The 25,692-nt window shown below is 50.3% G+C and overlaps 5 protein-coding genes across 5 annotated transcripts; 3 read left to right on the top strand and 2 right to left on the bottom strand.

Annotated features, from left to right (window-relative positions):
• Positions 1-140: 140 nt before the first annotated feature.
• Positions 141-3,492, bottom strand: KY384_009252 (uncharacterized protein; the record flags this gene model as incomplete). The annotated part of the gene is made up of 2 exons (XM_044817738.1): positions 141-3,124; positions 3,177-3,492. 2 exons carry the CDS (start codon positions 3,490-3,492, stop codon positions 141-143), a joined length of 3,300 nt encoding a protein of 1,099 aa, XP_044664891.1.
• Positions 3,493-6,673: 3,181 nt separating this feature from the next.
• On the top strand, positions 6,674-7,993 carry KY384_009251 (uncharacterized protein; the record flags this gene model as incomplete). The annotated part of the gene is made up of 2 exons (XM_044817737.1): positions 6,674-6,685; positions 6,830-7,993. The coding sequence occupies 2 exons, from the start codon at positions 6,674-6,676 to the stop codon at positions 7,991-7,993; spliced, it is 1,176 nt and encodes a 391-aa protein (XP_044664890.1).
• A 5,155-nt stretch (positions 7,994-13,148) lies between these two features.
• HIR1 (HIR complex subunit) lies at positions 13,149-16,422 on the top strand (the record flags this gene model as incomplete). The annotated part of the gene is made up of 4 exons (XM_044817736.1): positions 13,149-13,260; positions 13,314-13,532; positions 13,578-16,271; positions 16,322-16,422. The coding sequence occupies 4 exons, from the start codon at positions 13,149-13,151 to the stop codon at positions 16,420-16,422; spliced, it is 3,126 nt and encodes a 1,041-aa protein (XP_044664889.1).
• Positions 16,423-17,029: 607 nt separating this feature from the next.
• KY384_009249 (uncharacterized protein) lies at positions 17,030-18,528 on the top strand (the record flags this gene model as incomplete). Its single annotated transcript, XM_044817735.1, has 3 exons — positions 17,030-17,410; positions 17,495-17,737; positions 17,812-18,528. The coding sequence occupies 3 exons, from the start codon at positions 17,030-17,032 to the stop codon at positions 18,526-18,528; spliced, it is 1,341 nt and encodes a 446-aa protein (XP_044664888.1).
• A 4,842-nt stretch (positions 18,529-23,370) lies between these two features.
• Positions 23,371-24,620, bottom strand: KY384_009248 (uncharacterized protein; the record flags this gene model as incomplete). The annotated part of the gene is made up of 3 exons (XM_044817734.1): positions 23,371-23,391; positions 23,531-24,151; positions 24,219-24,620. 3 exons carry the CDS (start codon positions 24,618-24,620, stop codon positions 23,371-23,373), a joined length of 1,044 nt encoding a protein of 347 aa, XP_044664887.1.
• Positions 24,621-25,692: the final 1,072 nt, after the last annotated feature.

The raw sequence follows: 25,692 nt of genomic DNA, 5'->3' as shown, positions 1-25,692 counted from the left end.
CGGCGTGGAAGGCTTTGTAAGGGTCTGAGGCGTGGAGTTGGGTGCTGGTTGCGTAGCGGCGGAGTGCGCTGAGGTGAGAGGGGGGAGGAAGGGGAGGGTGGAGAAGGATTTCGCGAGGAGGTCGGTCGCGATGGCTATGTCTAATGAAATGTTGTTAGTGATGAGCAGGCAGGGATGAGGAGGAGGGATGTACTGGAAAGTCCGAGGCGAATATTGGCAACACGTCTTGTTACGCTTTTGGTGGACTGGTCGATGCCTCGGATAGATTCTCGTGCGTGCTCCACGAAGGATGCTACGTCTCGCACATCTTCGACGGGCTCGTATTCTTCTCTGACATTTTCGGCGCGGATCTCGGCTTTCTTGCGACTTCGCTCGGCCATCATGTCTGGTTGGATTTCTGGAAAGAGTAGGAATTCCCATAACGATTCATGTGTAGAGAAGGTTGAATGCGATAGCATCAGATTGATGAATTTGTCCAACCGGGTCTGAATATCCTCCAGAATTGCTTTCGACGGCCTTGAAGCTATCTGAAAAGGCGAGCGGAAATTGAAGATCGAAGGCAACCAGGAAGCTGGCAATTCCAGAGCAAGCCATTTCGCGAGGTTCTCGAAGTCGGTCAAAGATCGTCTACCGGCTGTCACGCTGATCATATTTTCATTCCTTGTAGCAGACTTGATGATCATGCGCACAGAGGCATCTTCGACAAAGAATGATCGAACGATTGCTGTGACGCGGCCGTCTGCCTGAGGAACATTGGAGACAAGCACCATATCATCTATTCGGTTGCGAATCTCATCATCTTTAGCCAGCTCGACTGCAGTCAGACCTCTATGCTCTTTAGCTAGAAAGTCTACACGTGCATCCCCAAACAAAGCTCTGACCACATCAAGTCGGCCAAATTTGCTGGCCAGCATTAAGGGCGTGAAGCGTTTATCATTGGTGGCATTCGTATCAGTGTCACAACATTGCAGAAGTTTGACAGTAATTGCGGCGTCATTCACCACATGCAATAGAGTATTGCTCTTGGCATCCACATGATCGTCCAGATGAAGTTGTTTGTTTCGATCTTGCAGTGCTGAGAAGTGCAGAGCAGCATCCACCATGTTGAGATAGTCAGGGTGGTCGTAGGATCTGCACAATGCCAGGAGAGGAGTCTGCCCGATCTTGTCTTTCTGTGTCCAAGGCAACATTTCGCCAATCCTAGGTAGAAGCCAAGGCGCGTTGAAAAGATAATGAGCCACCGTTCGACCGCGATGATCAGCCCGAGCGAAGTACTGCGAGATAATTTGCCTATCCCTCACTCCCAACAGCCTTCTCAGCAGCGTGTGAATTATATCATGGGCATTCAGTTGTACTGCTGCGCTCAAGAGCGTCGTCCCCTCATGGCCCTCATCCTCTAGGATGAATTTCATCGGAAAGTAGCCCTCACAAGAAAGGAGATATTCGAAGGCTCCAGCTTGGCGTGACTCGACGGCCATCATTGGCACAGAGTTGCTGTCAATATCTTGGGTCTGAGCAAGAGTCTCGACAGATGTGTCACCCTCGATGGCGCTCACAGTCGAGTCTATAGTCGTCGTTCGAGAAAGGTAAGAGTATTCAGAGGCATTGGATAGACTGCGTCTATCTATTGTGACCTTCTTCGGTCTTTTAGCCTCAGTGAGCTCAAGGGGATACACGTGGGCTAGAGTTGATGCTTCTGAAGCGTAGCTAGCCTCCGTAGGGGTCAATGAGCTCTGTCGACTAGGTTCAATCTTGCTCTCGTGAGAGAAGCCGCTCGTGGCAGCAAAATTCGCTTCGTGGTCATCTATAGCTTCTTCACTGGCGCGTGAGGAACGGCGTAAGATGCTGTTATGAGCTTTCAGGTCGCTAAACTCAAGTATCTCTCTCATAGTATCTATGTCACCCCTTTTCGTGGCTTGCCAGAGCCGCTTATTCCTTAAGCTCGCCTTTTTGAGTCCTACAGATTCACTTGACAAGTAAGACAAGACGGCTTCGAAAGTGCTGAGAGTGTATCCTGCTTCACCACTGTCGACATCATGATATACGTTGAAGTCACGCATATATGTCAGGCGTGCGTGTAAATGGCGTACTTGAGAGCGAATGACAACCATCAGGAGCAAGGAAACCAGGGTGTCCGCGTTCATTGTCTGCGGTGGAGGCTTCTCAGCATCTGGAATATCCTTTCCAGCATCTGCTGACATTCCAGATTTCGATTGACCAGTCACAATCTTTTGCGTAGCAAGCAGGATATCTATCATTTGCTGTGGGCCACCGGAAACACCAAGTTTTCGAAATTCTTCCACTCCTTTCGTGATGCGGCTGATCAATTGATCTTTGTTCTGCCTCCCATTCTCGATATCGATCCCAACTTGCGCAACATCAATACTTTGTAGGCTATGGATCCTAGATTCTAGCTCAAGGTCTTCTTTCATGCTACTGTTGCAAAGACGTGGAAATAGGAACGGTTCATGAAGCTGCTCTGTGACGAAGCGTTCGATCATCCTGTCGACCTCAAGTCCTGTAAGCTGAGTCGAGCTTCCTAAAAGCGTCAACTGGTGCTTATCACTGTTCTGAAACAATTCAACCGCATTATTCACTGCATTTTCAAGCCTTGTACGCATGTAGTCTGCCTCCTGCACGAGCTGCGATCTTGCGATTGATGGAGATTTGGCTCGCCCATTTGAAAGACCGCTATGTATAGAGCCGTTATTGTTGAGCGTGACAGAGCTTGATGATTTGGATGTTGTAGACCTTTGGGAAGGCGAGCTTGGCACCCAATCATTCATTGCTCTGGCAAAGTCTTTGAATATCTTATCAAGACCAGGATGCATATGGCGTGCTATCATTGGAAATTGATTCATCAGGTCATTGAAGCCCTCCACATGTTTCCTCTCCTCACTTGGAGAGGCCGCAGGTTCTGCAGCTTGTGCGATCCCATTGGCCCGCGAGGGTTGTGGGAAACCTCTCAAGATATCAGGGAGGATAGCAGGAGTAATTTTGATGGGCTCATATGACCCTACTAAGGGCTTGGAAATGTAGTATATGAGCCATTGTTGCTGCTCCAAGCTATCCGAGTAAAAGAGCTGGTCGCTGAGGAGCTGGGCTTGATTCAGGTTCCTGAATCCTATCCTGCACTCAGCATGATTCTTTACAGAAAAGAAGCTGGTCACTCATACCTTTGTTACTGTACACGAACGACTCTTTGACCACTACCGTTCTGCCATTGAAGGTATCATACTGTTTTGCTTTACCCCTGCTGTCTCGTATGCTTCCTTCGCCAGGCGCTTGCGTGTTCCGAATGCGTAGAACATGACTAGCTAAGAAATCTTCTGAAGTGGCTACCTCCGTGTATGTAGCATTTGCTTCTCGATCTCGGCCTGCGAAAAGGCAGTCGGTCGTTGGCACGAGCAGGATGTGGTTGGTGACCGGACTGCATTGGCTCGGGAGGTTACTCTTGAAGAATGCACGAAGATAAGGATTGATTGAGTGCATCCACACGACATTTCCCTCCCCCTCTGTATACCGTGACAGGTGGACGTCTGTGTAGGTGCGTTTCTGGCGACAAATGAGCGGGCGAGTCGCATCAAGTAAAATGGTAGCTCAGGGCAAGCTCTGGGTCAGTCTGATGGTCATATGGACTTCGAATTGTGAGTTGGATGAAGGGTGTGAGCACTGTAGCTCATGCAAAGTCTCTCTCCAGAGCACTCATGTAAGAATATATTGATCAAGTTGTCAGTAAAGAACGGATCCTCAGTAGGAGACAGGCATCACCGGTAAGTCCGCTAGCGCCTGGTGACCCTAACGCGCTGCGGGAAACATCCCCCAAAGGGGATCTCTATAGGGAGCCTGTGCGGAGGGCCTCCTCGACGCGGTACAACATTCAAACACAGTGAAGCCGTAAGAAAGAGAACTGTTGTCATGATTTGCTAATCTGACTACATTGGCAACGATCACTGCGCTACTTGCGAATGCTCAAAATGTCTTGTAGTGATAGAGCTACCCTCTAGTACTTTCAATACTATTTCCTTCGTCAGTCCCAGCAGCCTCAGGCACCTCTGCAATCAACATGTGATCCCTCCAGTCTCTGTTTACTTTCGTAATTCTCCGTTTTTGATCAAGAGTTTCCTCTTCAAATTAAGCACGGAGTATTGGGACCTTCCGCGTCCTCAGTAGGAGGGACAGGCTTTCTTGTACAGGTCTGCGCTGGAGGTAGTTGCTTGGCCATCTTCTTTTGCGACCCTATTGATATTGAGTCATTCCAAATGCCTTGAAGTCTAGGCATGTTTCAAGGGATTTTGATGTTCCTAAGGATGTCCCAATCAATCTTTGGACCTTCGAAGCGGTTCCCAAAAAGCCTCCATGCACTCGGAATAGCTATACAGCTGGCAACAAGGACCATTGGCGTGTAGTTGATGTTACTCTTAGTCAATGGTAGTTCTGGTGGAAAGCAGATGAGGATGCCAACCACCACAACCAGAAGAGGGGATAGCACATTGCAAACTCGGCCTGCCCATTTCAGATCAAACTTGTGTCCCGGTAGGACGTTGCGGCGACCCCTGAGAACGACGAGGACTTGAGGTATGCAATAAGTTATATTCGAGAATAGCACCGCAGATGTCACGATTGAATTGAAAGCGGTAGTGCTAACGAGGTAGAGCAATCCATATACGCAGCAGAAGGCTAGAGCCAGTAGGGTGGTTCTAACGGGAAATCCGTAGAGTTTGCTGACATGCGAGAAATATGATGAGAACGGTAGCCCACCATCCCGCGCAAAAGCCCAGACAAGCCTTCCACACGTAATCCATTCCCCGATCAAAGCCGAGAAGAGAGCGATAGTGACCCAGCAGATCATGAACGTTGTAATCCATTTGTCTCTTGTGATCTGGTAGAAGATTTCAGCATAAGGTAAGGCCGAAGTGCGAACAGCACCCATGTCGACCGTAGAGAGCATCATGACAAGCAGAAGCGGAAATGCTGTTGCAAAGCCCATCGCTAATGTCAGCATAACAACTTGGGGAAGTCTTTTCTCCGGAAGTACCATTTCTTCTGCGATGTGAATAGCAGCGTCGGTGCATGTGAAGGGATACATCGCATTTCCTACGCCAAGAGCCCAAGCTATTCCAGGACTCCAACCTGCTTGTCCTTCGGTGTCGAAGAGAAATGACAGCGGCTGAGACTGTTGGCGAAGGGATAAGAGGAGGCTCAGTATCACGATGAAACCCACGACAGAAAATATCAAGCTTGCTTGCAAGATTTTGGGGATCACTCTGGGACAGAGGAAGACAGGAGATGCTATATCGCGGAAATGTCAGCTCGTCCACGATGGTCGGAAGAACAGAGTGAGCTTACCGCTAGACACGGCTACACAAACATATACAATGTAGGACTGCAGCTGAGAAACGGTAAATGTAGGATTCCAGAACGCGATCAATCCAGAGATTGACGACACAACGCACGAAACAGCAGAACAAGTAGCGACCGCCCATCCAAGGATGTTCATCCAGCCAATGGCGAATGCAGCGGATTGCCTGTATTGCGGTGGGGCAAGTATGAAAACAAAGTGATATTGCCCCTGTCAGAATACGTAAATACGGATCGACTAGATCTTGCGGTCTCACGCTTACCCCCGAAGATGGAAAGCAAGATGCAATTTCATAAAGGCCGAGACTGATGATCCACTGTATAATGACAGCGACCAGGAGACCGAAGACAACACTATTGGGGCCAGCATATACAAGGTTCTGGCCAAAGCAGCTCAGATAGCCAACCCACGAGTTTGTGATACTGCCACCGTGTTCCAATCAGCCTCAAGGGCATCATGGAAAGTACTGCTTTGAATATCCAGGGCCGCAGACCTAAAGCCCAATCCTAGGGCAGCGAAAAGAGAAAAAGATCGTTTCATTTCAGCTTCGTGGCCTTGAGCCTTCAACATGGCATTGCTCTTGAGGTCTTGTAGCTCCGGAGGCAGGCTTTTGGTATTCACAATGTCTTTCCCATCTCTTGGACTCGCCGAAGCCTCATTGCTTTCTTGCCTCTGAAGCAGTGATTCGCGCTCCGACATGTTTTGCACCTGTGCAGAACAATATATCAGTCGGTCAACAGGCTTGACATTGCAATGGTATCCTTCTAAAACCTGAGGTGTGGTGGACGACTTGGAGAAGCTCGGCGAAAGAAAAATACCATACAGGATTCGATACACAAAAAAGCGCCAAGACTCATTGTGGGGCGGGGCAGTAGCTCTCTCCAAAATCCGTTAATGCCGTAGGGGCGACGGCGATATCATATCTCCTGGTCAATTCTGCTCCGAGCGAATCAACGTGCAGCTATTTCGTATTTCGGAGAGGGAGGGGAGTACGGAGTGAACGTAAAGCTCATGCTCATCGCAACCATCTTCACGTCAATTCACTACTTGAAGTCATCTAGAATGCATTGCCCGCAAATCGACTTCCACCACCGCAACAGTCATGGCCATCTGTCTCCTCAATCTCCCTCACGAAGTCCTCCACTGCATCTTCAGCCACGTCAATCCCGATGACGTCGCGCGTCTCTCTTGTTGCAAGACTCTACATGCATTCATCAAGAGTGATACCCTGCTCTTCAAGGGCTTGTACCTAAAGTACTTTGTGAGAGTACCAAGACTCCAGTCGTCGAGCAAGAATTGATACAACGCAGGATGATCCCCGGCGTGAGGACGGCACAACAGAACCAAGCTGGGAGGAGACCTTACACATAGTCGTCAAATTGGGCAAAATCCTCGAGTCAGACAATGCTTCCTTGAAGGTGAAGGCTATGCCCGAGGAATTGTCTACACAGACTAAGAGGCTATCAGGGAGACCAGATCGAATTCATAAATGAAACAATCGACTATCTTCTTCAAACCTCCAAACGGGCGTCCGCGACTTCGTCGTCCCAGTCCCATAACATTGCTTTCCTCTCAGCACAATTCAGTCATGATTTCCAGAAGGGACATCTCCTGACAGGGTCCTCGCTCTACAAATGGGCTGCAACTGATGCCCGACGACAGAACTTGGCCTGCAAAAACTATCATGAGAGAATTCATCCCAACATACCCACGACGCAACAGCCGGGCATTGAAGCAGCCTCGCAGCCATCCACGGATGGCACGGAGGTCGAGCAGCCGGACCACGCTCCCCACACCTCTACTCTTCCTTTCCTATTCCCGCGAAGACACCGTGAGATTCAGGAACCCCACTCATACAATCACAATCCTCCTCTCGGCTTGACAGCCTTCCACCCACAGAACAATCGACTCTCTCGTTTGCGTCAAATTAGCGCCAAACTTCACTGCCTCTATGGCGTCCCGATTCAAGAAGTCCACCGTGACACAACGAGCTCTCAACGATACAGTCTCCGAAGTGATACTGGTCCAATCCACTCCTATGCCCGCTCGAGAGCCTACGATCTCCGTCAGCACACCGAGGCCACCCATTGGGGCCCCTTTTTCAACGATAATACTCAAGAGGTTGATTGGGAGAAGGTGGAAGCCATAATGTTGATCCTTGACCACAACATGAGACAATACATGAATACACATGAACCTGTCACCCCACTGGCTGTTCCAGATTGGACTACACCCTTTGCGGGCACGAATCCCTACAGTTATGTATCGCTGCAGACGAATATCCCACAGGAGCCTGCACTTCCCCTCGAAGCGCAAGATCCATACAATATCACAGGCACGTGGATGCGAGTCGTCTGTTTTCTGGACTATACCGAGCTCTTTGACTTCAATTTTACTGGGGGTGATCCACCACCCAACCAACCTAGACTACCTTTAGATACAGATGAAGCCATCAGATTGATAACAATGAAACTCGTGGTCTCGAAGATCGAGCGACCTGGGCGCGAGAATGGGCAGGACTTGCCAGTCGTATGGTTCAAAGGAGAGTCTTCAAGTGTGAGGCCAAGCTGGGATCAAAATGCTAATAGCTCGAAAATACGAGGTATATCATCCTACCCTCATTGTATATAGGAAGCGATGTACTGATCAAATCACCAGGATGTGTCAGATTGACCCCTCGAGGTGAAGTTCGATGGACTAGCTGGTCGATATTTTACGGCGAGGAACGATGGAAGAGTGAAGGCATTCAAGTGGGTGGTGTACAATCTGCACGAGGCGTACTGGGCTATTGGTTTGACAAGTCTGTCATACGTGCTTCGAAGATTCAATTGCGTTCCAGCTGACTCTACATAGGGACTTCGACGAGCATGGCCCAGCAGGGCCAACGGCTTTCTGGAAATCACATGATGGCATTGAAGTTCCGCAAGTGCAAGGTACTCAGGCGCACGGCTTGCATGCTCTGCATGTACCTACATATTAGGTGTATCTACACCAGCTCTGACGATGTTTTAGCATAAGGTATTTCACAGAATCCACCGACTGTGATGTGAGCATTGTTGCAGCTCTATTCCTTCCTTTATGTCATGATCTACTTCGGATCATTCTGCTGAAGGTATAGTGATTAAGAGCGAGGACTGCAAGCGTGCACCCTCATCGACGAAGCCATTCTATCCTCAATCTTGAGCATCTCCACTGACGTTGAGACTTTTATATCCACACAGCATTTTGAAACATCATGCTAGTTCTCTTTGGACCATGATTGAGTCCATTCACCCCTGTTCCGCCCCACATACTTTCTAAACATATTGGGTTTCCATGATTTCAGCAGCATTAAACGCTCACAAAAAAAGATCAGCCAAGACTCTACTCCAGCTCATAGCCCTGAGAAGGCGTTAACATCTCAACGATCAAGAATCCTCTCCTCAAGCTCAACGCTGCTATTCCACCAGCCCTCCCCCTCCCCCTCCCCAACCTCTCCCAGCACACCCCCCGGATCCACCAAAACACCCCCCGGATCCACCAAAACACCAAACTCCCTACTCCTGCCCCCTTCCCCTCCCGCCCCTCCTCCCGCGATGAACAACTTCACCCGCCCCGTATTAAACCTTTGCCCCCCACTACCCGCTCCTCCCCCACCAGCCCCACCAGCTCCCCCAATCTGAAAACACACCAACAAAATCTCCAGCGCCGCCGCCCCAACATCGCGTTTCGTAAACACTTCCACACTCTGCGCCCGGGCACTCAGAAGGCGGATAAAACAGTGCGGTCGCCGCCATTGGTCGTCTACGCCTAGTTTTTTTGCTGGTAAATGTGGGAGGGGTGGGAGGGGGAAAGGGGGAAAGGGGGGAGGGTAGGGAGGATTTCGACCATATGTAGGACTCGTCGGCGTCGGGGGCGTTGAAGAGGGAGGAGAGGATGAGGTCGAGGCAGGTTAGTTTGTCGATGAGACCGAGGGGGGTTGGAGGGTGCAGCGGGGGGAGTTGGGGTCGGGATTAGGGTTGGGGTTAGGGGAGGAGGATGTTTGATTATTTGGATTGGAGGGAAGGGTTGTTTGGTTGAATGTGGTGTGGGAGAGTGAAGGGGGAGGAGATGCTAGAGTCGATGCGACAATGGCGGTGATTAGGGTGGAGAGGATGTAGAGGTGAGGGGTCGACGTCACCATTGTCGTTATCTCGGGTGGAGCTGATTCAGCGGGGAGAGATATTGGGGCGTAGGGATCGGTATTGCTGTCGTCATTGGTAGTGGCTGTTGCGAGGAGTCATGGGGGTTTGAATCTCATCAGCTCGCTCACAGGTATTGAGCGGAGAATCGTTTGCGTCATGATCCAGAGATTGAGTCTTCAATACCTATTGTTTTGTTTCAACACGTCGATATTCAGATGTCGCGTGCTAGCTCCTTAATTAGAGCATATGCTGGCTCGTAGGCGACAAGCGATACATTGAAACCCCCAAATGTCTTGATTTAGCATAGAAAATCGTCATCTGGTTGGCGAAGAAATGTTCCGATCAGCCTCTTCTATTCGAGAGCTCCTTATTGATCTTTGGTCTGGAATAGACTGCCTAATCAGTATCCAAAGGCGCCACAACGCTCGCCGTTCCATTTCCCTCCACCGCCCCCTCGACCGGCGCCCTGACAGCAACATAGAAATGATCCGTCACCCACCCAATATGGCAATGGCCCCCATCCACTTCCCCCAATCTTTCCGTCTCATCACCCGCAGCGACACACTTCTCTAGAATCCGCCCCGCCGTCGTAGCAATCAACCACAAGCTAAAAACATCTTCCTCCTCATGATAGAAGTTGAGAACCTCAATGATACAGGTCCCGAACTCCCATCGACCATCATCCGGTAGAACCTTCTCTATGTGGGGGCCGTAATTGTAGCTCCAGCGGTAGCGACGGTGGATTTCGGGGTGTTTGATGAAGTATTCGCGGAGCATGAAGGTGCAGTCTTGTCTCTTTATGAAGCCGGGTGAGGGGTTTGGAGGGTAGCATGTTACGGGGGCGAGGTCGGAGTCTGAGAGGTTGGTTTGTGACAGGTTGAGAGCTCTTGAGGGGAGGCTGGAGATATCTTGTTGGTGTGGATTGGGGAGCGGAGAAATTTGTAAAGATGTTGGTACCGTTAGAGTGAACATGGCGAGGCTGACTAGAATAAGGAAGACAGTGTTGAAAAGGCTCGTTATGGCAAACATAGGCGCGTGGCAATTCGGTCGAAGGTACAAGCTTGAATTGTACAGTCATTGAGGAGGACGAGTGGCAAAGAAGTAAAGGAAGTTTCTTGAACTTATTCTCGTCCATATGGACCACATCAGTAAGAAGAATATATCCCGAATTGGATGCAAAGAGCGACTTACCAGATTGGAAATCTGTCTTGCGGCTACCCATATAATATTCCGAATGCTCCTTCGCGCAGAAATCCAGACACGATTAGCGAGTCACAAGAGCCTCATTTCGCGCGGACGTCGTAGGTTAGCAAAGAGGACGATCTCGTCAGCACGGTGCTTCTAACCGTTCCAATGGATATTACTTGGGAGCGAGTACGTGGAGTAACCCAGAATCCTGTAGGATCGCGTCCACGGTTTCCACCCATGCATACAGAGATCTGATGCTGGAGAGGCAATATTCACTCATGGCAAGTCCCTCACAAGCTGTACCATTTCGAAGCCGTGCATATCGACGGCGATTATAAGGTTCTAAGCGATACTAAGGTTGGACGGTATGGTCCACCCAGGACTCTTTCACATGCCTTGTTGGCCGCTGATGTAGAGCTGCATAATCCGTATGAGATGTCTGACTGTCGCGTGAGGATCTTGGTCCGCGCTTATGCCAGTAGTAGCTCGGGTCTCAGTACGTGACGCTTGCTAAACCCTGTGAACAAGGCCTTGTCTTTGCGTTGTCTCAGATTCAGGTAGCTGAATGTAGAGATTGGAGGAGTGTTATGAAGAACAGACTGCCTACCCACCTTATCCTACATTTCGAGGGGACGAAAAGAGGAACGTTTCAGGGAAGCGGAGGATGGGATGCTTGAAGAGAAAACAGGAATGCCCTTTTTGGTATGAAAGCTTCTCGGGGCACCATGCTGTGGGAGTCAAAACTGTGTCAATAGATCACTCACCTAGAGAAATCTCTGTACTGAACCATAAGTTCGAAGGCCGAGGGCCCTATAGTCATTCTTTTCAATTCGCTATCGTAGTCCGCCGCGTACTTTGACATTGCATCCCAGCATCAATTTGATCATGGAGCGCCTCGACCAGCACCTCCTCCACCACGGCCACCCATGAAGTTCTTCGCCCTATGAACCCATTAGACAAGATCTATTCGATATCAGAAAGTAGCAGAAGGCAAACTCACATCTCCTGGAGATTCGGATCGCTCATCAAGCTCGCCAAGTCCGGCATGCCTCCACCTCCTCCCCCAGCACCTCCCCTCGCACCGGCCCCAGTTCCAGCTCCAGCTCCTGGCCCAGGACTACCTCCTCCACCTCCACCCATTCCTCCCATCCCAAACCGTTCCGCCATAGCCCTAATCTGCGGGTTCTCCATCAACCCCTTCATCTTATCTGGATCACTCATAAGATTCTGCGCCATCTGTGCAAACATCGGGTTATTCATCATGCCCCCTAGATCTGGCATCCCTCCTCCTCCTCCCCCTCCTCCCATTCCCCCCATCATGCTCGCCAAATCAGGCATGCCACCCCCACCTCCCCCTCTCGACGACCCAACAGCCTCATCCACTTCTTCTTCTGGTAAATCACCCCCATCTTTCCCCTCTCGCTCCTGCTCCTCCACCTTCCTCTTCGCGGTCTCGAAACCCTTCTTCATAGCATCGCTAGGCTTGCCACCGCTGGATTCCTCGGCTTTCATGCCCTGCTGATACGCTTCCATACTCGCTCTTGCATCTCCAAGGACGAATCTTGCAAGGCCGAGTCTGGACCATGCTTTAGAGTACTTCGGGTCCGCAGCGACGGCGAGCTCGGCGTCCGTAGCGGCGTCTTTATGATTGCCGGAGCCTGAGTAGGCCGCAGCTCGATTGGAGAGGTAGATGGGATTTGTAGGGGAAATCTTGAGGGCTTGGGTATAGAACTCGATTGCGCCAGCGTGGTCTTTACGCTGCATTGCTGCATTCCCTTGCTTTTTGAGGTTTTCGGACTCTTCTGTTGTTGCGAAGGGGGCACCGGCTGTGGAGGTCGATGAAGACGTTGGGGGCTGTGAGGGCGCAGGGGCAGAGGCTTTAGACCTGAGCTTCTCGTAGACCGTGTAGATTTGGAGAAGATTCTGCTGGGAGACAGCCTCATTCATGGAGGTGGGGTTGGAGGGGTCGACATGGAAGGTGTCAGCGATACACGAGGTCGCTATTTCGATCGATTCGCTGTCTTCGGATTGGAGTGTGCCATCTTTGAGGGAGGTCTGGAGGAAGTCGACGACAGCGAGGGCGAGCTTTTTCTTGGTATCAAGGTTTGATGCCTAGGGAGGGTCAGTAAAGGCTGTGAAAGACGTATGGCAGAGAGGACGTACCATGACGGCGATGACTCTCTATAGAACGTTCCTGTACTGCGGATTGAGCGCCGTCACAATCTGGTGGTCCCTGAGGTGTCTGAAGAGTGACGTCGCTTGGAATTTTCGCAACCTCAAGATGTCCGCTCGGCAAAACTTCGGGTAATTGTGTTGCCCTCTTTTCAGTGACAATGAGCTGTTGACGCGCTTCTTCACGCGCATTTCGACCGAGTTGGGCTGCTAATACCAGCCTAGAGAGATGCTATTGGACAGTAGGAGCTCACAACGTCAGAATGAAATTCATCAGACCGCCATGGCTCACACATAGTGGGGAGAAGAAAGACTTCGAGGTCTACAGCTGCAATGTTTCGCCGGATGGCTCGAGACTGGTCACAGCAGCTGGAGGTAAGCTCACTTCTCTTATTTCATTATACGAGCTCCCCTGATATATCCTACAGATGGCTATGTACGGATATGGTCGACAGAAGCAATCTACAATGCTGGCGACCCCACCTACACCAAACCCAAGCAATTGGCTTCCATGAGCTATCATTCAGGGACCATCCACACAGCTCGCTTCTCCTCCAACGGACAATATCTAGCCTCTGGTGCAGATGACAAGCTTGTGGTAGTATACCGTTTTGACCCTCATGGCAAACCGCAAGAGGCAGGATTCGGTACGCAAGATTCACGCAATCGCCGGCTAGGCTGACACGTTACAGGCAGTGACGATGCACCTCAAGTCGAATCATGGCGAGTCTTTCGACGATTGATAGGGCACGACAATGACGTTCAAGATTTGGGATGGTCCTTCGACTCCTCGATCATGGTCTCTGTCGGGCTGGATTCAAAGGTGGTGGTTTGGTCAGGCTATACATTCGAAAAGCTCAAGACACTTGCTGCACATCAAAGTCAAGTGAAAGGTGTCACATTTGACCCTGCCAACAAGTATTTTGCTACGGCTAGTGACGACCGGACGATCAAGATATGGCGCTTCAACCCGCCAACACCGAATTCTACCGCTCATGACCAGCACAACAACTTCATGCTTGAGAAGACCATCCTGTCGCCATTTGTGCTTTCTCCTCTTACGACTTACTTTCGGCGACCTGCATGGTCACCCGACGGTGCACATGTTGCGGCTGCTAATTCTGTCAACGGGCCCGTGAGCACTGTGTGTATCATCAACAGAGGTCCGTGGGACGGAGAGATACACTTGGTTGGACATGAAGGGCCAACGGAGATCTGCGCCTTCTCTCCAAGACTCTTCACCAAATCACCTACAGACACCGCTAGCCCACACACTGTTGTAGCTTGCAGTGGCCAGGACAAGGCGTTGAGCATTTGGGTGACTGCAAAAACAAGGCCCCTGACGATAGTGCAAGACGTCGCTGGAAAATCTGTGGTAGACCTAGCATGGACGCCTGATGGAAGGACTTTATTTGCTGCGAGTCTTGATGGTACCATAACGGCAGTTATATTTGAGCCAGATGAGATTGGGTATGAGATGAAAGTGGAACAAAACGAGGAAGCTCTTGCAAAGTACGGAGCAGGTAGGCGAGGCGCTGGAATCCTTGAAGGCCCAGAAGGTCTGCTCTTGGAGGAAAAGAGCAAGGAGGGCGAGATGCGAGGTGTTGAAGGACGCATGGGGGCTTTAATGGGCGATGCTGCTCTGGGAAGTAACTCCAGCACTCTGAATGGATTTCCCTCAAACCTTACGACGAATGGAGTGAAAGATTCGCAAGAGACTAATGCCAACACGAGCCAGACTTCAGTCCAGGTCACTCAAAGTGACAAGCCAAAAGAGGACCCAACTGCCGCAAAGCTAGAGCAATTGAAGAACCGTGTAACAATTACCAAAGACGGAAAGAAACGCATCGCACCGTTGTTAGTATCTTCGGCCGGAAGTAACGAGTCGTCCCTTCCTCAGACTCGATTGATGAGCACTTCAGGGACTCAGGCAGCAACGTCCGATCAGCCACAAACGATCCTTGATCTCTCCAAGCCTGTTGACGGCTTGCCCCAGGGAGGCTTGGCAGCCCTTCTATTGGGAAATAAACGGAAATTTGCACCAATGGAAGGCGTTGAGGATGATCACATTGATAAGAAGCTGGCTACGGCACGAAAAGATGGAGCTGTTCCAATCGTCACTAATACAGCCACTGGACTTGTGCCCGCAAAAGCGCAGGCAGCTCCAGCCGGCCCACAAGCAACTCCAGACTTCATTCGTCCTGCGGTGACAAATCCTAGTCTGACCGTCAGTCAAGTCCGACTTGCAGTCCCCAAGGTTCGCACACACATTGTTCGTTCATTGGGAAAAGAGCAGGCTGCCGATGTAGATGATGTCGAAGGTTCGAGTCGTGGTCAGTCCCAGAATCTTGTATTTGAGGCCAGAAACGCCACACAGCAGCCAGCTCCAAATCGGGATCAGGAACCTTGTCGTATCACAGTCACAAGACGGGGCCAGCCCATATTCCAGGACTTTCTTCCACGCAGCACGTTGCTAGTAACAGGAAATAACAATTACTGGGCTGCTGCATGCGAAGACGGCTCTATATACGCCTGGACCCCATCAGGCCGACGTATCTTTAATGCTTTGGTTCTTGAGAGCCAACCTGTCATTTTCGATTGCCAGAATCAGTATCTGCTGTGCCTTACTGCGGTTGGAATGTGCTATGTTTGGGACATGAACACGCTAACATCTCCACATCCTCCGGTCTCCCTGGCCCCAATCCTCGACATCGCGATTCACAGTCTCCAAGACCATGTCACTAGAGCTCCCGCTGTGACGGGCGCAAGACTCAACTCAGAGGGTCGCATTATCATTACGCTCACCAATGGAGAAGGATTTGCATACAATCCGAACATGTTCGTCTGGCAGCGACTGTCGGAGCTCTGGTGGCTTGTGGGAAGCCAGTACTGGAACACGACAGACAGCTCTGTCGGCAACCTCCAGTCCACATCGGCGGTGGGTGAAGACTCCAAAATTTCGGCTGGCGTGATCCCATTCTTAGAGCGCAGTACCACGCAAGCGACCCTCGCAAGAGGCAGAGCCAGAATGCTGCAAAACATTGTGAGTGTCTTGTTGTCCAAGGAGGGCTTCGAGGGGTTTGAGTCAACTGTCTCGATAGCACACCTGGAGAACAGAATCGCTGCTGCTATGATGCTTGGGGCTAAGGCGGATTTCCAAGTCTATTTGTACATGTACGCTAAGCGGATCGGAGCTGAAGGACTCAGAGGCAAAGTTGAGGAGCTGCTACGTATCCTGATGGGCGACGTCTACGAGGATGAGGAGGTGACCGATACTGATGGGGCCACAAAACAGATAGGTGGAGACAGGCACTGGGAAAACAAATCGGCCAATCTATGTGGATGGCCACGGCAGCAGCTCCTTCGCGAGGTCGTATTGATACTGGGTAAGTCCCACGGTTTGCATGCTGTCGAGCTCAACAGCTAATTCTTCCAGGGAAAAACCGCGATCTACAAAGAATCACGGTACCTTATGCGAAGGTTCTGGGCATTACTGAGGAGCATGTAAAGGCGAGTGAGGATGCGATGGTCTCATGAATCGATACCCATTGAGCGTAGTTTGAAGCGAGGCGTTTGCCAAATTTGCACACTATTTTGCTTGATAGTAGCTATTTTGACCAGATACGCAGTCTTAATGTGGTATGAGGAATAGCTGGAGGTGACATGAGGGTCATGGAGGCACAAAAGGAAGTCGCCATCAATGTGTGATGACGTCTGCTTGATCAACACTTCAACCAAAAAATTTGTATCCTTGTTGCCACCACTACTTCACTCTCAAATCTAGTGGATGTGACAACCACGCGTACGCCACATACTGCGCATGATGGGTTTGCTCGAAAGAACCGTCTGGCGTCTCTTCAACTCCCCACCCCGGGACCCTTTCGTCGACAAATCGCCAAAGCTGCTCGCCACTCCTTCATCGCAGAGCTCCATCTCACGATTCTCTCTCCCCTCAAAATCATCAACATCCTCCTCCATCTCTTCGAATTGCTCCTCAGCATCCTCCTCCTCTGTGTTTTGGAAGTCACCAAAGCCCTCACGATGGTCATTGGCCTACTACATCCCCTCCAACATCCGCAATGCCGTCTCCAAACGCCAAATCGCCGTCATCTTCTGCATCTTTCTTGCACTGCTGATATGGGTCATGCCGCAACCTCACCTTTGGAAACGCAGCGAAGTCATTGACGCCCTTGATCAGCCGATCTCGAACCCGTACCAAGTCCTGCGTCCCACTGACGCGTCGGTGAAGCCAAACAAGCATGCACCAGATCCAATGAAGTGGCTGGAAGAGAATTCGAACAACAAGTACGCGGAGACGGCAAAAGAGAGAGACTTCTGGCGATCGGTTCCTGCGTGGGGCAAGCACATTTCGCCCAAGCCTCGTGCGGCCCTTATCTCGTTGGTGAGGAACTCGGAGCTCGAGGGGCTGATGCAGAGTATGCGGCAGTTGGAGTATCATTGGAATAGGAAATATAACTATCCATGGGTTTTCTTCAATGATGAAGAGTTCAGCGATGAATTTAAGGTAGGCTCAGACCTACATTCAATCATATGACGATCTCTATATGTGCCTTGACTATGAGGATGCTGATGCTGATATACGTCACAGGCAGCGACCCAGAATCTCACCAACGCTCAATGCTACTATGAGGTCGTTCCACAAGAGCACTGGTCCCTACCCGACTGGATTGACGAAGGACGATTTATGAACAGCCTCGAGTATCTAGGCGCGATCGGCGTAGGCAAAGGCTGGATGGTAAGCTACCGACACATGTGCCGCTGGAATAGTGGCTTCTTCTACAAACATCCCCGTCTTAAGGATTTCGATTGGTACTGGCGAGTAGAGCCGGACGTACGCTTCTCCCCCGCCCCCTTGCCACACCCACCCAGCTTCCCTCCGCTCATCGCTGACTGACTTGGAAACAGGTCCACTTCTTCTGCTCCATCGACTACGATATCTTCCGCTTCATGCGCGATAACAACCTCAAATACGGCTTCAACATGAATATCCTCGACGATGCGCGCTCCTTCCCCTCCCTCTGGTCCCGCACCCGCTCCTTCATAAACGCCCACCCGGAGCACATCCACCCTGACGCTGACCTCGACTGGCTCCTCGACAACGACTCGCCCTCCTCATCCTCCTCCGCCACGTTTTCCAGCGCTGGCGGCGGCGGCGGCAGTGGCGAATACAACAATTGCCAATTCTTCTCCAACTTCGAAGTCGGTTCCCTTGCCTTCTTCCGCTCCGCAGCCAACGAAGCCTACTTCAATTGGCTCGATCGAGCCGGCGGGTTCTACTACGAGCGCTTCGGCGACGCGCCCATTCACACTCTTAGTGTCGCTATGTTCGTGCCGAAGAGCGAGATCTGGTTCTTTAGGGATATTGGGTATCAGCATGATATCAATCGGCACTGTCCGCCGAACAGTGCGCATAGGTGTGACTGTGAGCCGACGCGGTTGGATGAGAATTTCTATAAATTGGTGCCGCTTGAGAGTCCGCAAAGGAAGCCGGCCGATACGTGTATTAGACGGTTCCTTGGCGGTGGGGGATTGGTGGAGAAGAAGGAGGGGTGGAATGCGGATGTTGAGAGGGCGTGGGGTGGGGATGGGTATGGTGGGTATGTTTTGAGTGGGCTGGAGTGATAGAATAAGTCATATGAATGTGGGATTGGAGGGTAAAGGTGAAATGTCTTGTTGAAGGTGAAGGCTTAATTGGGTGGTGGAGATATCCATTTGCGATGGACGGGGGATTGATGGCTTTCTATCCCGTAATGTAAGGCTTGTGTTTTGTTCATGCAGAGTAAGCTTAGCTGTCACTGATACGTAGATATGTCTTGTCGTCGCTGATGCAGCTTCGAGTATATGAATGTGAATGGTACGCCTTTTGTTTCCCCTTATTCTTGGATTTTGCTGGCTGATGCTGGCTACCAAGCTGTGTCAACGTCAGATACTGTAGAAAACAATATCTTTCTAGTCTTTTACACAGATCCATCGTCTGTTGAGAACCAGAGTGCGTGGTCTTTGGTGTCGTGTCAGTGGTTGATATCTGCCACAAAAAAGGGCTTCCAAGGGTAAAGAGGAGGAGAAGGTGGGAGAGGAAACCCCCCTGAAGTTTGTCTCCGGGGGTTAAGAGGAGAAGATAGGAGGGGCCCCTAGGAGGTAGAAAGATGTCCCCTGTGGAGTGAGAGGTAGAGGAGAGGAGGCCCCCATGGGGTGAAAGGAGAGGAGAGCCCCCCACCCCCAACCCGGGGACCCACGTGAGGGGGCCCTCCTTTCTCCTTCTCTTCTCCTCTACCTCTCCACCCCCTAGGAGGTAAGAGGAGGGGAGAGGAGGCCTCCTAGGGGGTCGAGAGGTAGAGGTGAAGAGAAGAGAAGGAGAAAGGAGGCCCCCCTCTGGAGTAGGTCTCGGGGGGGTGAGAGATGAGGGGGTAAGAGAGGGAGGAGTAAGACAGGGAGGTGGAAGAGGAGAGGTCCCTGGGAGGTAGGTTTTCAGGGGCCTCTCCTCTCCTACCCCCTCTCCTCTTACCCTCCGGAGACCTACTTCAGGGGGGCCTCCTCTCCACCCCCTCAGGAGTGGGCCTTTTGGGGATTGAGAGAGGAAAAGGTGGGAGAGGAGGCCCGCCCTGAAGTAGATCTCCGGGGAGTTAGTGGAGGAGAAAGGATGTCCCCTGGGGAGTGAGAGGTAGAGGAGAGGTGAGCCCCCCCACCCAGAGACCCACGTCAGGGGAACCTCTTTTCCCCTTCTCTTCTCTTCTCCTCTACCTCTCCACCCCCTAAGAGGAGAGAGGAGGAGAGAGAAAGCCTCCTAGGGGGTGAGAGATACAGGAGAAGAGAAGAGAAGGAGAAAGGAGAAAGGAGGCACCCCACCGGAGTAGGTCTCCGCCGGGGAGAGAGTATGAGGGGAGAAGATAGGAGGGGAGAGGCGGGTCTCTCGTCACCTAGAGACCCGCCTCTCTCCTCTCACCCCCTCCCCTCTCACCCTCCCCTCTCCAGGGGTTAGGAGTAAAGAGGGTGAGAAGGGAAAGACCCTCCTAGAGAGTGAGAGAGGTGAGAGCCCCCCGGAGACCTACTCCAAGGGCGTAAGAAAGTGTCGCCTCGAACAAGACCATTTCCCTCTGGCCGTTGCCCCAGGGCCTCTTTCGGACCATCCGGAGGGGGCCCTGGGGGAACGGCCAGAGGGAAATGGTCTTGTCCGTATCCTGACGTGTTGGGGGGAAAGGGGGTCGAGGTGGCGAGGTCTAAGTCGTGCTAGAGGGGATACCCTTTGGGGGGTGGTGGTAAGGTGGGGATGCTTCTGTTGGAGGATAAATGGGGTGGTGCAGTTGTATCCGGAATTTGAGTGGTGAGAATGATGGAGCTGGGAATGGTAGGTGGGGAGAGAGGGTGCGAGGGTGGGTGAGGATTGCTGATACATGTCTGTCTAGGATGTTCGTAGGTATTTGTTTTTGGAGTGTTGGGTGGGAATTGAAAGAAAGAAAGAGAGAGAAGTTGCTGCTTCTTATATAGCAGAGAGTGGAGAGAGCAAGTGGGGTTCTGTTTTCAATTGGGGCGCGATCAGAGTTTGTGGCGCCGCCTGACGTGGAGGGTGGGGATGGCGTCTGACTTTTTGGTGGAGGAGTACCTCGGGAGGGAGGAGTGTGACGAGACCTTTTGGGTTGGAAGAAGACTTGAAAGGGCGATGCATGTCGTTCTGCTGGCTCCGGAAGATGAGACAGTGAAACAGTTGGGGGATTAGTAGAAATATATGGTAGGTAGGAAAGATGATTTAGTATTACTTGTCAATTTAGGATGTTTATTAGTATTTATTGTTAAGAGACTCTGATAAAGTAGAAGTCCGGTAGTCAGTACTAGGAGAGGGTTGGAGAGCTGTGGGGTCTGTGATTTAAAGGCTTGTGGAGGCGAATATACTTCGATGAATCTTGGCTGAGTCGAGGAGACTTGAACTGTAAGCTGTTGAAGTGTGAACTGTTGTGTAGCTTTGATCTGGTTGAAAATGAAAAGTGGAAAGGCTGCGATGGCAGGTTTTTTTAAAATGACACTAGATCGAGTGTCGATGGAGACTGCTCTGATCAGTATAGATACCTTCCGAAAAGGGTAAGGCTTCCATTATCGAAGAATCAGTAGCTGTACGCTCATTCGTGATCTAGGACGAGGCTTGACAATCTGTATTAGTCAAATAAGTATTTGGTTATGGAGGTAGAATTGTGCTCAGCTTTGACAGCTTTTCTTATCGAGAAGAACCACATTGATGCGTTGCCATACAAAGACTGTTCGCCGTATGGATAGAATCCTTTGCATTTTCATCAGATCCCTGTGTTGGATTCTCGGCAATTGAACCCAGAAGCCGACAAACATCCAGCCTCAGCTGCTACCAAGAGCTTGAAGCTAGGATGAATATCTACTGTCAGTCCGAGCATGACCGATGGAGGTGTCTATATCAGATCCATGAGTGGGTAGAAATCAGCGTTCACTATAATGATCGTCACTTCACCTTACTTACACGGATTAGTGCCGCTGCTGACCTCTAATATCACTGAAGCACCCTCCTAGAGGTTTTCCCAGTGCGTCATGAGTGCACACCAACCAGAAAATCTTCCGGTCGTCCGCTTGATAAACCGTCTGGGCCCTTCTCAGTTCCTTTCCATTAAACATATTATCTAGAATTTTCCTTCTACAGAAATCATTGCAAACTCCTTCTAAGCATCCATACTCGCCTTCCCCTCAAGTTTCCAGCAGTCCAAACCATGCGTCTCCCAGTTTATAGCGTCAGCTTGACCGCTGTAGCGATTCTCCTGACAGCTGTTATCGCTGCTCCCACAGTAAGTGGGCTGCACTCTCTTTTATCCCAAACTTGCCGAGTCAGTCTCGAGCAACTTGTCCCTTGCCTGGAAGATATGCAACAGGAGAAGAATAACCGAGCTGACTTTTGAATCTTAGGCATCACCAGATGGTGCCGCGGTCGAAGGTAGCAAAGCGGAACCAGACCTCCTTCCTCTTCTTCCTCTTCTTCCATTTCCATTGGTATGTGTCTCGCTCTTCCTGCTGAGTAACTGAGGCTGACTTTAGCAGCCAACTCATCTGCCGCGCCCTTAGGTAAGGAGGGGAATCAGCAATAGTACAATGTAGGGAAATGGAAAGTCATAGAGGTTGCAATCAGGGTTCTGGTGGGTCCGAATGTAGTGTTAATCAGAGCTTTACAGTATTCGTCAGCAATAAATATCCTCTGTGACATTCAAAGATCCACGTTCATTGGCTTTCGACGAGTTCGGAGTCGATTCTTTTGCGATTCCAGCGTTTGTCGTACTTTGCCAGCGCTTTGCATGACTATCCGTTCTTTATCCCTTTGTTGCAGCTGACGCGAGCCTATTAGACAACCGTCTGTGAGATCAAACGCCTTGCTCAACTTCTAAGGCTTGTGCAGAGCACACGCAAGGATTGTGATGAAGCCGTTTCTAGAACCTCCATAAAGATATACGTACTTCAGCGGAGACTTTGTCAATTCCGAGATAAAGCTACTTTCCAACTACCGGCAGTGCTCAAGCTAACATATTAAGATGGCAGGTCATGGCCCATGATACTCGCATGCAGCTGAGTTTGAGCGGATCGATAGGTTTGTGATGAGGTATTGACCCTTCACATTGCCGGCGACACAGTAGACAGGCAACATTATTCTAGAAAATAACCATTTGAAAGCCAGACGTCGTATCTTGTCCTTTGAGTCTTGATAATAATGACACATCTCCGATAGAAATGAGTATGTGAATGTTGGAATCGATTTTCAATAATAGCATTGATTGCTTGTGCCTTGTAGGTCTCCAAATTGCATCGGCTGAGGAAAAAATGGATCACACTAGCGTGCCTCCTGCCGCAAAATCGCTAGCTTTTTCCATGAAGTCATTATGATGAAGCTGGAATATGGTAATTAAGTATGAAAGAACATCTCGGCTGGTCCGCTGGGTATTGACGTCTTCGTCGCCACCTCTCTGAGACGAGAGGACGACTGGCTGAAGCACCGCGACAAGATTCTCCACGGTTAATTCATTGGAGATCGAACGGGAAAGAAACAGTCTAAAGAAGTCTAGTAAATAGAGCAAGACTAGTCGCGATCCTACTGGTAATTCGAGAATGATATTACAGTAGATTGCAACGGTAGAATCATCCGGTTCCCTATCATGGAGAGGTGAGAATCTAAACGCTGGCTCTAGGAATCTCGAATGAAATGATGGGGGTATGATAGGCTCTGGCAATCGTAGTAGGAATCTAATTAGTATCGACGTCGCGTCATGTACGGAAAAATCGGTCCAGTCGAGATATCTACCGTAAGATGGGCCAGTCTCAAAGATCTTCTCCAGCTTTCCCAGGCGAAGAGGAGATCCGCTTTTCTGAAAGATGTGTTCGACATTGTATGCTATGGCTGTGTATCAGTATCAAGAATTCGCTGAGAAGTATGGGCAGGAATAGAAAGTGTCACCCGACCTTTTTCTTCTACCAGATGATGACATATTCCTGCGATAAAAGATGGTATGTAGCCACCAAATAAAGGCTTACCGCCCGAAGGCATATAATTCACCCTGACATAAGCGTATTTGACAGATTCGTAGAGTGAGACTCCCAAGACCCTTTGTTGTGAAGCGTGTAAGGCTACTGATTTATCTGGGCTCTGTAATTGGTTTGTCTTGCGTCGCGGATTATGCGAGACAAAGAGTCCTCGCCAAATCTTTTGCACGGGGGAAGATCTCTCTAGGTTCTGGGAAGCTGCTGGTACCCTAAGTTGCGATTGAGAGGAGAGCGTGCCTGAAGTGGTTGACGATTCCCAAGCGTAACGGCCACTATTGTGGATCTCGTATGCGTAGATCGGCACTGCCAGAATAGCGACGTTGGATATCTCCGATAAACTGTATGCGGATAGGACAGATGTGGCAGTAGTTCGAGCCGCAGAGGAGACAAAGGAATATCTTGAGTCATTGAAAGATGGCTTTTGATACACTCTTGATTCCAGGAGATCCTCTTCGAAGGCGAATCCAAATTGACTGCGCTCCACAGTCTGAGGCTGCTTGGCCAGAGCCGGTGTTGCTATCTCATCGAATGTAAGACTTGCTTCATCGCAATGGTCTAGTAAAGCAGTGGATCCGTGAGATGCTCCTCGTTCGTCCAGAGTACGAAGCCGGCGACTCATATCCAGATTGCTTGATAGGATCTGCTCGACTAGTCCACAGAGACGATTGACAGCAGTTTCGGTATCTGTCATCGACTTGCTGATTCCAAACTGTCAGGAAGTTCACCTAACCAAATTCTGAACAACCATACCTTTGCAGTATGGCAAGCATGAGAACCAGTGATGTCTTATTTTTCTCCAATCTCGATTGAAGCTCAGCGATCTTTGAGTCATTAAATGCCCATTTCAAGCGCTCGAGAGCCCGGAAAGTTTTGTCCTCGTTGGAACTACCAAGCAGATCTTCCAATTCAGAGAAAAGCTTTACGCAATCGCCCAAAGTCACGACCACTTGCTCCACCAGGATAAGCGACGCTTGAGCTTGAGGCAACTTTGCAGTGCCAAGTATATACTCCTGCAAAGAGCTGAGGACAGCTCTCAGGCTGTTGACATCTTCCAGAACGTTATGGGCAAGCTTTGGCGCACCTCTAGTATTCCGGATAGAATCAGTCAAGACAGAAGACGTTTTTGCGGCAGCGGCCAATATGCCTACGATTGAAGCTGCTACAGAAAGAGGATCCATATTGATGATACAGTATGCAACAGTATGAGCTCTGAAATGACCGAGTGCCGTTCGACAGACCATGCGTTAGCGTCAGCCTTGTTGCGTGCGGGGGTTAGCTCACCGTCCTCTCGGCTGCTTTCCTTCTGCTGACATCACTTTTCGAAAGCTACTACAAGGAAGAGTGAGGCGACCAAACAGTCTAGAGCGGTTACACAGGGGGCATGTTGCTGCAGCTAAACACTAACCCCAGTATTTCTCAGGTGACTGCAAATATGACAAGGCTACAGCCATGTTGTCTAGACCTCATGTTTCTTGAACTCGCTTCGTCTGGATAGAAACAAAGTTGCCGTTTGATGTGTAGCCAGCCATGATTTACGGTCCCCAACATCCCAACGATCCGTCGCCGCGTCGCGTGATCTACAGCTGATATAAAGTTTGAGCTGTATCAATGGCTAATTGGCAGCTGAGGCAGCCGAGTTTTCGATTCTCATGAAAGAATCAAGGAAATAATCAAGGAAAAGTCCAGAAAAAGTCCACAGATTTTGAGTAGCGCTTGAGGAAATAAAACCGCGTCTGGAGCTTTGGATTCAAAAGACGATAGGAGCTGACTTTGTCCTCAGGTACGTACCCCAAACGAATAACGTGGTCTTGGCGAGAACTCGCAAGCTCAGTATCAATTCAAGGTCAAATTTTATGATGAAGAAATTGCGTATAGAATTCTCTGCACTGAATCTTGAATGTATTTTGCATACAAAGTTTTGTTGAAGTGCTTGTTGCTGACCAACTATCGCCAAATATATGAATTTTGAATACTCCACTTTTGGGTATGGCCTAGGTTTTTTCTCCGAGGCTTATGTCCTGGTAAGAAAATACCTATGAATATGAAGTCTTTGAACGTGATGACCTCAGTGCCTGAAGCGAGAGGCCGGACTGGGCTGTCTCGACGCGGTAAGAGTCCTGGACCGAAACGACTACTTACCAACCTATGGCAAACGATGGACCTGCTCAAGTCGCCGACAACCTGCGAATTGCTTAGCTATACAGGTTAGGCGAGAGAACGTCACAACAAGTCCTCGTGGATACGCTTCGG

The sequence above is a fragment of the Bacidia gigantensis genome (assembly GCF_019456465.1).
Source record: "Bacidia gigantensis strain McMullin 20006 chromosome Unknown scaffold_268, whole genome shotgun sequence".
Lineage (NCBI taxonomy): Eukaryota > Fungi > Ascomycota > Lecanoromycetes > Lecanorales > Ramalinaceae > Bacidia > Bacidia gigantensis.
This window is presented reverse-complemented; position numbering and strand designations above follow the sequence as displayed.